General features: G+C 53.4%; 1 protein-coding gene across 3 annotated transcripts in view; it reads right to left on the minus strand.

Annotated features, from left to right (window-relative positions):
- Positions 1 to 258: 258 nt before the first annotated feature.
- CACNG5 (calcium voltage-gated channel auxiliary subunit gamma 5) overlaps positions 259 to 13,049 on the minus strand; it is a 40,918-nt gene continuing 28,127 nt past the window's right edge. For all 3 annotated transcript variants that reach the window (XM_032429483.1, XM_032429484.1, XM_032429482.1), the window contains 5 exons: positions 9,903 to 10,142; positions 8,339 to 8,425; positions 6,455 to 6,595; positions 3,129 to 3,274; positions 259 to 2,892 (listed from right to left, as the gene is read on the minus strand). In XM_032429483.1, coding sequence (XP_032285374.1) covers positions 2,635 to 2,892; positions 3,129 to 3,274; positions 6,455 to 6,595; positions 8,339 to 8,425; positions 9,903 to 10,098 — 828 coding nt within the window. In that variant the 5' untranslated portion in view covers positions 10,099 to 10,142 and the 3' untranslated portion in view covers positions 259 to 2,634. The remainder of the gene's footprint in view (positions 2,893 to 3,128; positions 3,275 to 6,454; positions 6,596 to 8,338; positions 8,426 to 9,902; positions 10,143 to 13,049) is intronic.

Here is a 13,049-nt window from a genome sequence, read left to right on the forward strand (position 1 = left end):
CACTTTAATATTTGATTAAAACGTTTGATTGTGGAGAGAGGCTGCAAATAGGCCCCCAGTTCTGAGATTAATGGATAGACGAAAGGGAACTGTAACAGCTGTGCAACGATTGATCTATCCCCTGTCTCTCATGAGGGAAGATAATGACTTAAGATAAGCATAAACTGCACCTTCCCAAGGCACGAGGTGCTTGACTTAGCAGCCCAGCCTCCAGGCCAATAGAGGCTCATCCTAATGATGTCACAGTCAACAATCAGCTCGTGTTTAGGAGTGGGTTCTATTTTTTCCTTGTACACACACACTAAGCCTGGCATAGTGACAGAGAAAGGTAGCTTAAGGGACAGAAAAGTGCATTTTGGGAGGGTAATTACATTGACCAAAACAAGAGAAAAGCACATCTAAACAACCGTCCAGTTTGGAAATGCCGCCTAGTGAGTCTGCACGTACACTAACCGATTCCTTTGCTGTGGAGGAGAACGTGGTTTCCGTTTTATTCTGTGAACAGTAACCAGAGTACGGCAGTCGTTGTAAGGTGCCAATGGCCCGGGACGTTGGGTTGGGTTTACGGTCGCTATCAGTTTCGAGGCAAGGATTGAAAAGTCACATTTGATGGCAACCTGGAGCTTTCTACACAAGGCTGAATCACTAGAGTTGGAGGCGGGTGTGTGGGAGGGAGTGGCTTGGGGATAATTTGGGCCAAGCGCCTCAGAGCAGATGGGGTTGCCCAAGGATCCATGCTTTCAGGTGATGGCTAAACTGGGACCACAATCGGCGTCTCTCATCTTCCCCTCTACTGTGCTGTGAAGCACGTGGAATAACCCAGCTAGGAAGTGACCCACTGTACCTGCTGAACTGCGTGCACCTCCCTCCCAAAGTCCTGTGTTGAGGCCCTCACTTGCAGAACCTCAGAATGTGACAGGGCCTTTAAACAGGGGATGAATGAGGCTCTGAGAATGGGCTCTAATCTGCTCTGACTGGTTTCCTGGTGAGAGGGAACGTGGACCCCAGGGCATGCACACAAGCACGGAAAAGACCGTGTGAGGACACACCATCTGCAAGCCAAGGAGAGGCCTTGGAAGAAAGCCAATCGGCGGCCATCTTGATCTCTGACTTCTGGTCTCCGGAACCGTGAGGAAAGAAATGTCTCTTGTTGGAGCATTTTGTTATGGCAGCTCTAGAAAACTAGGAGACTGTCTCGTCCAAGTCCGTACATGTGGATGTGTGGTCTTCTGTAGAGCTTTCCAGAGCCCAAGTGTTGCCCGCGGTGGCTCTGGGACCCTGGAACCTAACGCTATCTTAGAGAGCGAGAGCAAGAGAGAAAAGCTGGCGTGGCAAAAACACACAGCGGAGAGCCCGGCCTTGTTTTGCTGCTCACAATCTCATAACCGGAAATGCATACACTGAGAGCTTGCCTGGAGAACTGGGGGGGGGGGGGTCACGTCCTGCAGTGGCCCTTCCACCGATCCTGTGGACTTCATGGAAGGTGCTTGGTACCTCCCAGCTCAGGTTTGCTACTAGGAAAATGGGCATCACCCTGCCTCATCTTCTGGAAGCATCTGGCTGCCTACATATGTCCCCAGTCCAGGAAGCAGATACTGCCCTGTATTAGGATTAAATGACAACCCCCATATATTCACGGGCATCCAGATTATTCTAAGGCTGGCTTGTTTTGACTCAAAATGCACCAAGTGTTGGCAAATCCAGCTCCAAATCCCAGGCAGCCTCTTTGAAAGCTGCCTTCTACTTAGGTGGTATAGACGTGTATCTACATGGTTAGATTTTAGGGCCTTGGACAGGAAATACTGCCCATGTGAGCAGGGATAGTATCCCCTGGGCCTGAAACAGTGCCTGATAATACTAACTCGGACCAGCCAAAATCTGAAATTCTCCTTGTGAGAGTCACTTCTTGGGTTAAGGCATTAAAGACCCCTGTTGAATATGTTATAGGGGCCATACATATTAAGACATCATCAGCCATTAACACCTCTTTGTGACTTCATCAGTGTGGTCTCAGACCCACTCTGGACCCCTTAGGGACCAAGGCCGGGGCAGCTGAGTCCTGGTGGGAGGAGAGGAGGGAAGATTCACAGCTTATGGGGCAGAGGGGAGGGGAGAGCCCAGGAAGGTGTGCTCTACGGACTGGTGTGGGCAACCAACAAGGATAAAGGATTTCACAAGGAACACTGCTTGGCAATGCTGAACCAGCCAGACCTCCACAGGAGAGTCACCTTTTTGGCCTGATGGCCCAGATCATGAGTAGGAGGGCCAGGCTAGTTGGTAGGCACACAAGTCCAGTTGGGTCTGTGTAAGGAACTCGGCCTGGGGCCATGAAGTTGGGTGTGTAGGGACAAATACACAGCTGGAACAGCCAGTGATTGGCACTCAAGAGGCGGGGCCACACCCATGCTCTCAGCCAATCAGCTTGCCCGCTGGCTCCAGACTCCCCGACACCCACCCTGGGGCAGTTAGAGCTACTCTGGGGGAAGCTGTGGAGACAACGTGGGTCAAGTGACAACAGCGAAGCGCGAGGACAGCCTGGGCCTGGCAACCAAGGGCCTGGGGCTCACAGGCCATCAGGGGAGCACGGGAAGGGCTATCTGGCTGTCCACAGTCCAGGGAGGAAGGTGGCGAGGCTCAGCAGGGGGAAGATGACATCTGGTCATAGTCGGGGCACTTGAGCAAGGCTGGGTAGTTGCTGTTCATCTGCAGGGAGGCGTCACTGGAGATGTCGGAGGGGCTGCGGCCCCGGACCCAGGCGTCCGGGTGTAGGAACTGGCCTGAGTAATCCGAGCAGTTGCTCAGGCGAGGCCGGTAGAAGCCGGGGTGGGGCCTGTACAAGTCCTCGGCGGTGTACCGCTTCATGAACAGGTACACGGACATCACCCCCGCGCTCTACAGGGAGGAGGAAGCAGAGGGGCGCTCACTGCTGGGGCCCTGCTCTTGCTCCCCGGCTGGGGGCCGGGGTCTGCACAGGACGCGGCCACCGGAGCAGCTGAAGCCCCGGGACAGAGCAGGGATGTCCCGGACAAGCGGGCCCGGGGAAGGTGGGAGAGTGACACGTTCTGGGGAGGAAGAAGGGCAGCAGAGAGGGTGGGGCTGGGGCCCCCTGCCTGTCGGGGGAGGTTTACCTCCGTCAAAAGGAACGAGATGGCAGCGAAGGCGAAGGACCACCCGTACTTGTAGTTGAAATAGGTCTCGGTGTCCTTGGTCCTGTTGAGCATCTCATCATTGATGCCAGAGATGTAGAGCACGAGGCCCACCACCAGAGAGAGGCCTGCGTCAAGGCAAGGGGCCGCTTGGTGAAGAGGCCCCAGGGCCTTTGCTGATGGAGCACCCACCTCCCCTTGGGGTTCAGGAAGAAAGCCTCATTTGGGGCTTGAAGGAGAGCAGGAGCTTTCCTCCTAAAGACCTTGTTCAGACCATTACCTTCTAGGAAGCAGATAGTTGCAGGGAAGAAAGCTCCCTGTCCAGCCACCTTCTGAGCCACGGAAGCCCTGTGGCTGTCACCCCACCTGCCCACCCATGAGGATCACCTGTCAGACGTACTTGCCTGAGCCCTGTCCCCAGACTTTCTGGGTCACTTGGCCTGGGCGGGGGCCCTGGCACTGGGTTGTCTTAAAAGCTCCCCAGCTGATGCTAAGGTCAACTAAGGGTGCGAACCACTGAGCTAGCAAGTGGCCTTCGGTAAACTGAAGAATAAGAGAGGCTCCCTTGGCAGAGGCAGCCAGGACCTCCGATCCCTATCTCCTTAACATCCTTGTGGAGACTAAGTGGCCCACGGTCTTCACAGCGCCACTGACCATGGGGGAGGCATACTGAAATCCTGAGGCAGGAGGGGTAAAGTGAGTTTGTCCAGATTCTGGAAAGCGATAACTCAAGAGGCCATTGGGGCCCAAACTCCTGCTCTCTTGTGCAAGTGACTGCCTCAGGCACCGGTCCCTTGGTTAGTTACTGTCATTGAATTAGGACATAATTAATTACTCTGTTTTGAGCTGTTCAGGGTTAATTCCACTCACATGATTAAACTAGGGCATCTTGAAGGAGGAACATTAGAGGAAAAGAGGTGTGATTCGAGCCTTCCTTGGCACTTAATTCATGCTGCCATCATTGCTGGCCCAAGGGAACCTTCTCTGTTGTTATCATTAAAACAACTTCGCGTGGCCCCATTCATTCTGAGATTTCTGATCCCGTTGCCCGCTGCTGGAAAAACCTCCGGTGCCTCGAAGCTACTCTACGGCCTTGACTCTTGTCAAGTTAGAAAGATAAAGGAAAAGTTTAACCCCTGAGTCTGTACCTCTTAGACTAGGTGGAAATACCACCATGCAGAAGGCAGGCCAAGGACATCGCAGGTGCCCAATAAATATTTGTTGGATTGATGGATGGAAGGGTGGATGGAAGAGTGGTGTGTCAGTTGAAAAAAAGATGGACAGATGAATGGAAGAAAGGATGGGAGGAGAAAGAAGGAAAGAAGGAAGGAAAGAAGAAAGAAGGAAGGGAAGGAGGGAAGGAAGGAAGAGAGGAAGGAAGGAAGGGAGGGAAGAAAGAAGGAAAGAAGGAAGGAGGGAGGGAAGGAGGGAGGGAGGAAGAGAGCTATACTGATAAGAAAATGTTGAGAAAAGGAACCTAAACTGGCTTGGGAATCAGGTGGCAATCAGAATACCTGGTGCCCAAGAGCTATTCTTACTGCCCTCCCCTCCCCTTTGTCCCTTCCTTCCTTCCTTCTTCCTTCCTTCCTTCCTTCCTTCCTTCCTTCCTTCCTTCCTTCCATCCATTATCCAAGCCATCCACCTACCCATCTTCCATCTGAGCATCTCCTCCCTAGGCCCTCCCTTGTCAATGTGTCCAGGGCTCCAGGGCACCTAAAATACATGCTCTGAGGGTCACTCTTCTGTCTGAAGTATTATCTCTAAAAGCAAAGGTCCTCCTGAAAATGTATAGGTCACCTTAAAGGGGAGAAAGAACCTATCTTTATTTCCCACATTCTCTTGCCTTCTCACTCTGTGCACTCCCTGTGAGTAACCTCATCTCTACCCATGGTTCCCTCTCCTACTCCCTAAGAGGTTAGCTCTTAATCTCTATTTTGGGTCCAGGCCCCCTCCACAAGCCTCTGACCTTTAGAAGTCTTTGGGACACCTCCTCCCAGATGTTACATGGACACCTCAAACTCAGCATTTCCCACACTAAACTCATGAACTTGGCCCAAATTTGCTTCTTCTCCTGTGGTCTCTAGATCAACCATGGATGCGTCATTCACCCACTGCCTAAACAAGAATTTGGTACCATCCTTGACTCTTTCCTTAAAGCCTAGTCCTTGTCCTGTTGAGTTTATCTCCCAATGTCACCTGAATCCTCTCATTTCTCTCTTCTCTCCTATCATCCCCTTTGTGTGGGCCACCATCACCTCTCTCCTGTGCTACTGAAATAGCCCCTCACCTGCTCTCTCTGCCCCTGTCTTGCTTCCATCCTTCCCTCCATTCCCCAGAGTGGTCATTTAAAAATCCCCAAATATGATCGTATCGTCATCCCTTAGCGCAAAATCCTTCTGAGGTTTCTCACAATGTCCCAAATCCTCAGATGCCTTCCCGTCTCCGCTCCCGCCACATTCCACTTTACACTCCTGCCATAAAGCGCAATGAACTCCCCAATGCTTTATCCTCTCTCTTTCCTCCAGGCTCCCTTTTCATCCCCACTCTCAACCTTACTCCTTTACCTAATTCCTACTCATCCTTCAGCTCCCCTTCTGGTAGTCTTATCTGACCAACCCCTGGTCTGAATTTCAATCACTGCTCTTGGCCCCCATAGAAGTCCTTGCTTGTCCTGCTATGTTCATATTAGTAAATCTACTTGTTTATATCTCCCATGCTGCTGACGTTTTTGTGGGCAGTGATGCCAGCACCAGAATAAGGCCTGGTAGATATAATTCATGAAGGAATGAATGAATGAATGAAATTCAACCTGGTGTCTCTCCAGGAAGACAGATTCATGTTTAAGGGACCTGGGTATGGGTGTGACTGGAAAGTCAAGGGGACGATAGGAGTCTCCTGACGATAGCTGAGGGCTGGGAGTGAAGGGGCCATGATTCCAAAGGTAGATTGTACTTACCTTTCATGCAAAATCAGGAAGAAATAGCCCCTTCAAAAATAAGAATGCTCATTATTGGTAGAACCAAGAAGTCAGAGGTGGTGACAATGGGGAGGGAGGAGAGAGCCCCGGGTTCTAATCCCAGCTCTCCCCCAGGTGAGCCTATCAGGTCTTTCCTCCTCTGGGGGTCATGGATGGGCTCGAGGTCATCAGAGGCCTCCCTCACTCCAACTCGGTTCTACCTGGGGCACAGACTCAGCTGCTCCCATGCCAGGGGCTGACCCACAGCTGTGACCACACTTCCCAGAGCAGAGCCGTGGAGGAGTCAAATGTCGAGAGTCGAGAGTGTGTGAAAGAAAACAGTACAACTTACCTGAGAGAATAAAAAAGATGCCAGAGACAAAGGCGAGTATTGTCCTGTGGGGACGGATGTGTCCGATGTTGCTCAGGATAAACCCAATGAACATGAAGAAGAGGCTGACCAGGGGGAACGGTGTGGCCGAGCGAATCATTTCTAATTGAGGGGACAAGAGGACACCGTCAGCCTCCCGTGGCCTTACCTACTTACCTCCCCTCCCAGGTGTTCCTGGCAGTGTCTGCCAGCTGGTGCCCAAAGCCCCCTGGCCTGCATGAGTTCTCTGGGCTCCATCCCCTCCTTGGGTGGCCCAGGGATCTCCCAGTGCTGGCAGGGCTTGCGTCTCTGAGGCAGGGCTGGGAGGGCTGACACTGCCAACATGCTTCTGTCTTCTCTTCCAGCACAAACTGCTCCCTCCTGGGCAGCCAGTATGGCAGCCATGGAAGGGCCTTGTCACTCACCTCACTTCCTCTCCTGGGGTCATGCACCCTCTCCACGGGCACAGGCATCTATCTCTGAGGGGTGCTATAGACAGTTCCTGGCCTCTGTTGTCTTCAACTTATAATTACTTGGGGGATGGTCTGCCTAATGAATGTATCTTGTCTTTGCCCTTGGTTCCCAAGCGAGAACCTCCAAATCCCTGGAATTTCCCAAGTGAGAAGAGTGTCCTTGATATTCATGGTGGGCCCCTCGACTACCCCTGAGATTCTTCCAATCAGCTGACTCAGGACAGGGCTGGAAAGACCAACCATGTGATTAGATGGTTGGGGTTTTGAGCCACGTGATCCAGGCCTGACTCTGGGAAGGGGGGAGGGGTCTGGAGACTGTGTTCAGTCACGTGGTGGACAGCTCACTCAAACACGCCTCCATAATGAAACCCAATAAATACTCGGCACCAAAGCCTGGTTGGGTTTCCTGGTTAGTGAACACATCCACGTGTCAAGATGGTGAGGCATCCTGATTCCATGGGGAGAAGACATAGAGGCTCGGCATTCAGTGCCTTCCCAGATCTGGCCCTATGTGCCTCCTCATCTGGCTGGTCTTGATCTGAACCCTTTATAATAAAACTGTGATAGGAAGTATAGTGCTTTCCTGAGTTCTATGACTTGCTCTAGCAATGTTTTGAACCTGAGGGAGTCACAGGAACCTCTGACTTGCAGCGAGCTGGTCAGAAATGCCGGTGGCCTTGGGGGTCTTCTGAACTTCCAGCTGGTGTGGGAAATGAGGGAAGTCTGGTTGGGGGACTGAGTCCTTAGCCTAAGGCTAAGGGGTGATTGTATCAGAACTGTATTGCAAGCCCACACTGGGGTCAAAATCGACCCTGGTAAGGCAAACGCCATGAAGTCAATCTTCTTGGGGGCCAGAGAGTTTGCATCAGTTCCCTGAGTGCTGTGGTTTGGATGCGTAGGGTGGAGCCCTCGTGAGTGGGATCGATGCCTTTATAAAAGAGACCCCCACGGAGCTCCCTCGCCCCTTCCTCTGTGTGAGAACACAGCAATAAGGCACCAGCTATGAGCCGGGAGAGGGCCCTCACCACAATGTGATCCTGCCGGCCCCTTGATCTTGGACTTCCAGCCTCCATGACTGAGAGAAATAAATTTCTATGGGTCAGAAACTACCTGGTCTGTGGTATTTTGCTACGGCAGCCCCACACAGACTAAGACACGAGGCAGAATGCCCTCTCCCTTGCCTGGGCCACAAGACTTGGAAGACTCCAGCAAGCTGTCATCACCACTGGAAGAATAATCGGCAGAGAAAGCTCTGGTGAGCTGAGGCCAACCCCACCAGCTGATTCGAAGGGCATTAGTGCTTGAGAAGCAAGCTGGTCACCCTGCCTCTTCCCCCTGCCCTGCTCTGCTCTGTCTAGCCAGTGACCCAGGTCAGAAAGTCTGAGGCACCTACTTAGAACATTGACTGTGGACTCTGATGTCAACTGAGTGTTCATGGGCATCACATACTCTATGGTGAAGCAGCGTCCCCGCTCCTCACCTGTGAAGACAAGAATCATTTGCATCTCCAGGTTATTCTTGAACTTGGATGTGAAGTTCATACATTCAAATGATATCCCCAAATGCTTCTGGGATCTTTGGCCCATTGTGTTTGCGCCTGGGCTGGATCTAAATCTCGGGGGTCCCATCCCTGGCTAGTGACCCGCAGTAGGGGTGGGCGTGCCTCCTGACATCACATCTTTCCTGGAGAAGCAGCACTGTGAATGTGGACCCAAGCACCAAGAGTCACATGAAAAGAAGTCCGCACTACAAACTTGAGGTTGAGTGACACATCCGGTGGCCATCTTGTTGCTTTGGGGCAGACTCAGCTGATGATGGCACATGGCTGGCTTAGATTCCCCAGCAGGGATGTCATGGAACAGAACCCCCAAAGCCTTCTCAATCATTTTGGAAGCCAGACCCTAGTGACTTCAAATTCTCCTTCAGATTTAAGTAGAGACTGATGCCACATAGTTTTGGAAAGTGGGAGGTGAGGTCAGTGTCAGATGCCATTTCCAAAGTCACCAGGAGGCCAGGCCTTGAGGTGTCCTCCATGCTGGATGCTGCTGGGCGCCAATCACCACCCTCATTTTCCAAAGCCCTACTATAAAGCTGGGAGGACCACATGCTCCCTCTGTCCTGTGTACATGTAAAATGCCAGGGGCCCTTCTAGAAAGGCTCAGTGATCACCCTGTGGGGATTCCAGCCAGCTCAGGCTTGCGACCAGTCTCACAGAGCATGGAGATGCTCTTCTTGTGCAGGTTGGTTCTGGGCCATGATAAAGGGATAAAGACAAAGTGCTTGGAATAGCAGCTCAAGGGTTCCAGAGAAGTCCTCGAGAACTGGAGGGAGGCCCAGATAGGTGGGATCAAAGCCTGCACCATCTTGCAAATTTGGAAGGACGTACACCTGGGTTTTCTCTTTCCCATTTCACGGAATTGGAACAGGGAAAACTGCCAAGTCTTTCCCATTCTGTAAACGAGTGGACCTGTAATGTTGAGTCAAGGAGACTTACTTTGCCTCCCTGGGTCTTCATTTGCTTATTTGTAAAGTGGAAATAATAAGTCCTGCCTTGGAGTATTGTGGGGAGGCACTGAGATCAATAATTCCACGGGCTAAGGCACACAAGGGCGGTTCCAGACCCGTGGGAGGCCAGCCTCATTCAGCCTGGGAGGCAGAGTACGGGGAAGTGTGGGGAAGGTGTGGCTACATTCATCTCTCAGGTTGGAGGGACACAGGTCCCAGGGATGACAGGACCTGCTCCTGGACACTGTGACTCAGGGCTTATGTTTGGAATGGGCCCTGGTTGCTGCAGGGAGCCCCACCCAGAATTCACGAGGGCCATCTCTGGTGAACTGCCCCCTCCCAGTGGGGGCATCTCTTCCCAACGGGGGCTCTCAGGCAGGTTTTCCGGGGGGGCGGGGCAAGGGCTGCTCCTGTCTCTGGGAGACGGCTGTCCCCACCTGGGGTGCCCTTACCTGCGAGGAAGCAGACACGCCACAGGCCCGAGTGCAGGGACATCTTGATCTCCATGCTCTGGTTCTGGGGCAGGACCACGCCCTCCTCCAGGTAGAGCCAGTAGTCGGTGCTGACCGCGATGCCCAGGAGACCCAGGCCACAGACAGCAAAGACGCTGCTCAGCAGGGTCAGGGCCTTCCTCCCGCAGCCACTCATCTTCCCAGAGGTCGCTGGGCAGCCTGCGGCCAAGGAAGTGGGCTCTGGAGGCAGGAGAGAGGGTAAGCCTCTGAGGAGGCCAAGATGCAGGGCCCGGAGGAGGTAAGTCAAGTCAACCCCGCTTGGCTAACCGGATGCAGAAAGGCCCATAGGCCAGCTCCTGGATGCCAGGCCACTATGGGGGTGCTTCCTCTCCCCCTGAGGAATTCACAGCCTTCTGGACAGGCTACTACAAGGGTCCCCCTTTCCTCTCTGGGAGCCCCCCTTGCTGGATAACACCATTCATTCATTCATCTGCAGCAACCCACTGTGCCCACATGGAAGACAAGATGAACAGCACACTCTCCTTGCCCTCGAAGAGTTCCCATTAGAAGAACAAAGGTACCACCAACACAATTAAAATGCAGCTTGAGATCTCCCACGGAGGCATGAACTCTGTGGGGGTGGACTTCTCTGTGTTAAGAAGGACTCTGAGCAGGATGCAGAGGGGGAAGCAGCAGTGGCCTCAAGAAAAGGCAGAGGGGCAGAGAAGGCCTCTTGGGAAGGTGTCTTCCTCACGGACTCTAATGAGTTGTAGTTCTGGGTCAGCCCAAGTCAAGAAGCCACACCACAGTCCAAACCCAATGGGCCTCTAAAACCATCTGACCTTGTGGGCTCGGCAGGTGGTATTGGCGGGAGCCAGCTCTGAACCAGCCAGAGGCCGAGAGTCTATGCAAGGGGAGCCGTGAGCCCCCTACTGATACCTGCCACGGCCAGGTGTGGGCTCGCGCAGGGAAAGACTGACAGTAGGGCAGACAGAGGCCAGCCTCTACAGAGCCCACAGCCCAGCTCAGGGCTTCTGGACACTGGCCGCAATCTAGAAACATCCGGGGAGCATCTAAAAATCCGTCCAGCCTGGGTGTCCCTCTGAGGGATTCTGGGGCAGCTGGCCTCCTACGGGGGCAGGGGTATCCTGCAGGTGCTCTCGGCGATTCCAACGTGCGGCCCAAGTGGAGAACGATTGATCTTTGCTCCTCAGAGTGTGATCCATGGACCAGCAGCATCGGCCTCACCCCAGAGCTTGTCGGAAAGGCAGAATCCCGGGACCTTCCAACTTTCTAAACCAGAATCTGTATTTTAACAAGATCTAGGTGAGCTGCGGATCTGCTGAAGTCTGAGGGGCTCTGAGCCAGCAAACAAGAAACCACGCTACAACGCAGTAAGTGCTATGATGGGGAAAGCCAGGATATGATGAGAGCCCAGAAGAGGGTCACCTAGGGGGCTGTAGGGGGCAGGCAGAGCCATTTCTAGAAGGGGAGGGGGCCGGCAGAGCAAGTCATATGCCTGCAAAGTTGCCAGGCCGTCAGCATCTCTCACGGGCCCTTTTGCCGTCAGTCCTACAAAGTCAGGAATTCTGAAATGTTAATGGTCAGGAAAGAGTCAAGTGCCCCAGCGCCTATGATGGGGAGGTGGGGTCACCCGCCTCAGGGCCCTATCCCAGCCGAGACTCGGGTACGTCTGGGCTGAGTCCGCGGAGAAGGGACAGAAGCCACGCTCAGGTCAGGAGGCTTGATTCGTCTGTGAAGTCTGAGCTTGTTGTGGGCGAAGGGGAGGAACAGTGGGTGCTCTGCGCAACAAGGGGGATGAACTGACCCCAGTTCCATAGCGCCGGCCCTGCCCTATCAGCTGACCGCGGCAGAGTTGACTCAGCTACGGAGCAAGCCCCACGCTGGCTTCCTGGGGGTGTGCGTGAGAGCCTGGGGGCAAAGGCCTCCTGTCCACCAGGCCGCAGAGCACCATCCTTCCCGTACCGGCTTTGACAAAGGAGGGAAAAAGAAAGTCCCCAGCCAGCCCCACCAACAAGCCAAGTCGTTCTGCACGCAGTGGGGTGGGAGGAGGGGTGGGACGGCTTGGCTCCCGACTGGGTTACGCGCATCTAATAAAGCACCTACTCTGCTCTGTGACTCCATCATCACGGGCAGAACCCCGGGGTCCCCGGGGGAGGGAAGGGGGGTGGGGCAGGCCGCCTGCAGGAGCCCCAGGGAAGTGGCCGCCTGGACTGCTGGGATGGGTAGTGACAAGGGAATGATAACTAAGACTTTTATAGCAGTTTGCAGTACTTTCCCTCACTTCTGAGGCTTGCAAAACCCTGAATCTGCCAGAGGGAAGGGAATTAGAAGCCCACAGGTGGTTGGGGGGGGAAGGGAAGGAGAGGAGAAAAAGGGATTCGATCCCCAATGAGAACAACAGCTCTGTATGCTGCGAAGAGCCTTGAAGGGAGAGGTGGGACGCCAGGACACAACCCGGTCACTAACTAGCTGTGTCGTGTTGAAACAGTAACCTTTCGGAGGGCCATTTTTTTCTCGAAGAGAATAACAATAAAAGCCAAAGTATATTGAATGTTCTCAACTGTTAGGCATTCTGCTAAGCACTTGACTCTCTATTTTAATCCTTACAGCCCTGTTACCGTCCCCACTTTATAGGTGAACAAACTGAGGATCAGAGAGGTTAAGAAACTTGCCCGAGATCACTCAGCTAGCAAGTGGTGGTGCCTGCCTTTGAACTTCACCCTGCCCCATTCCCGAGACCTTTCCCATGCCACCTTTACGAGTGTTTTCCAAAGCGGGTTCCATGGAGCACTATTCTAGTAAAAAGGACTCTGATGGGAAAAAAGCATGGGAAGCACTGCATCTAGGTCTCGAAGAATCACGTTGCACATTAATGTTACAGGCCTGAAAAGCGTGTGCAGTTTCGCTCATTGCAGTGTTTTCCGAACTTCTGTGTCCACAAAACGGTGTCTGTTTCCGTGGTACCCACTTTGCGAATGCTGCTGCCACCCCCCCACCCCCTCCCCGCGTGCAGAATACCAAGCTCTCACCAGGTCACTCCACGAACTTGCTGGGGAATTAAACGCAGCATGGATGCAGCGTGTTTTGTAAGGAATTAGCATCACACAGCAATGGGGTAACCAG

The sequence above is a fragment of the Phoca vitulina genome, unplaced genomic scaffold (genome assembly GCF_004348235.1).
Source record: "Phoca vitulina isolate PV1807 unplaced genomic scaffold, GSC_HSeal_1.0 scaffold41, whole genome shotgun sequence".
NCBI lineage: Eukaryota > Metazoa > Chordata > Mammalia > Carnivora > Phocidae > Phoca > Phoca vitulina.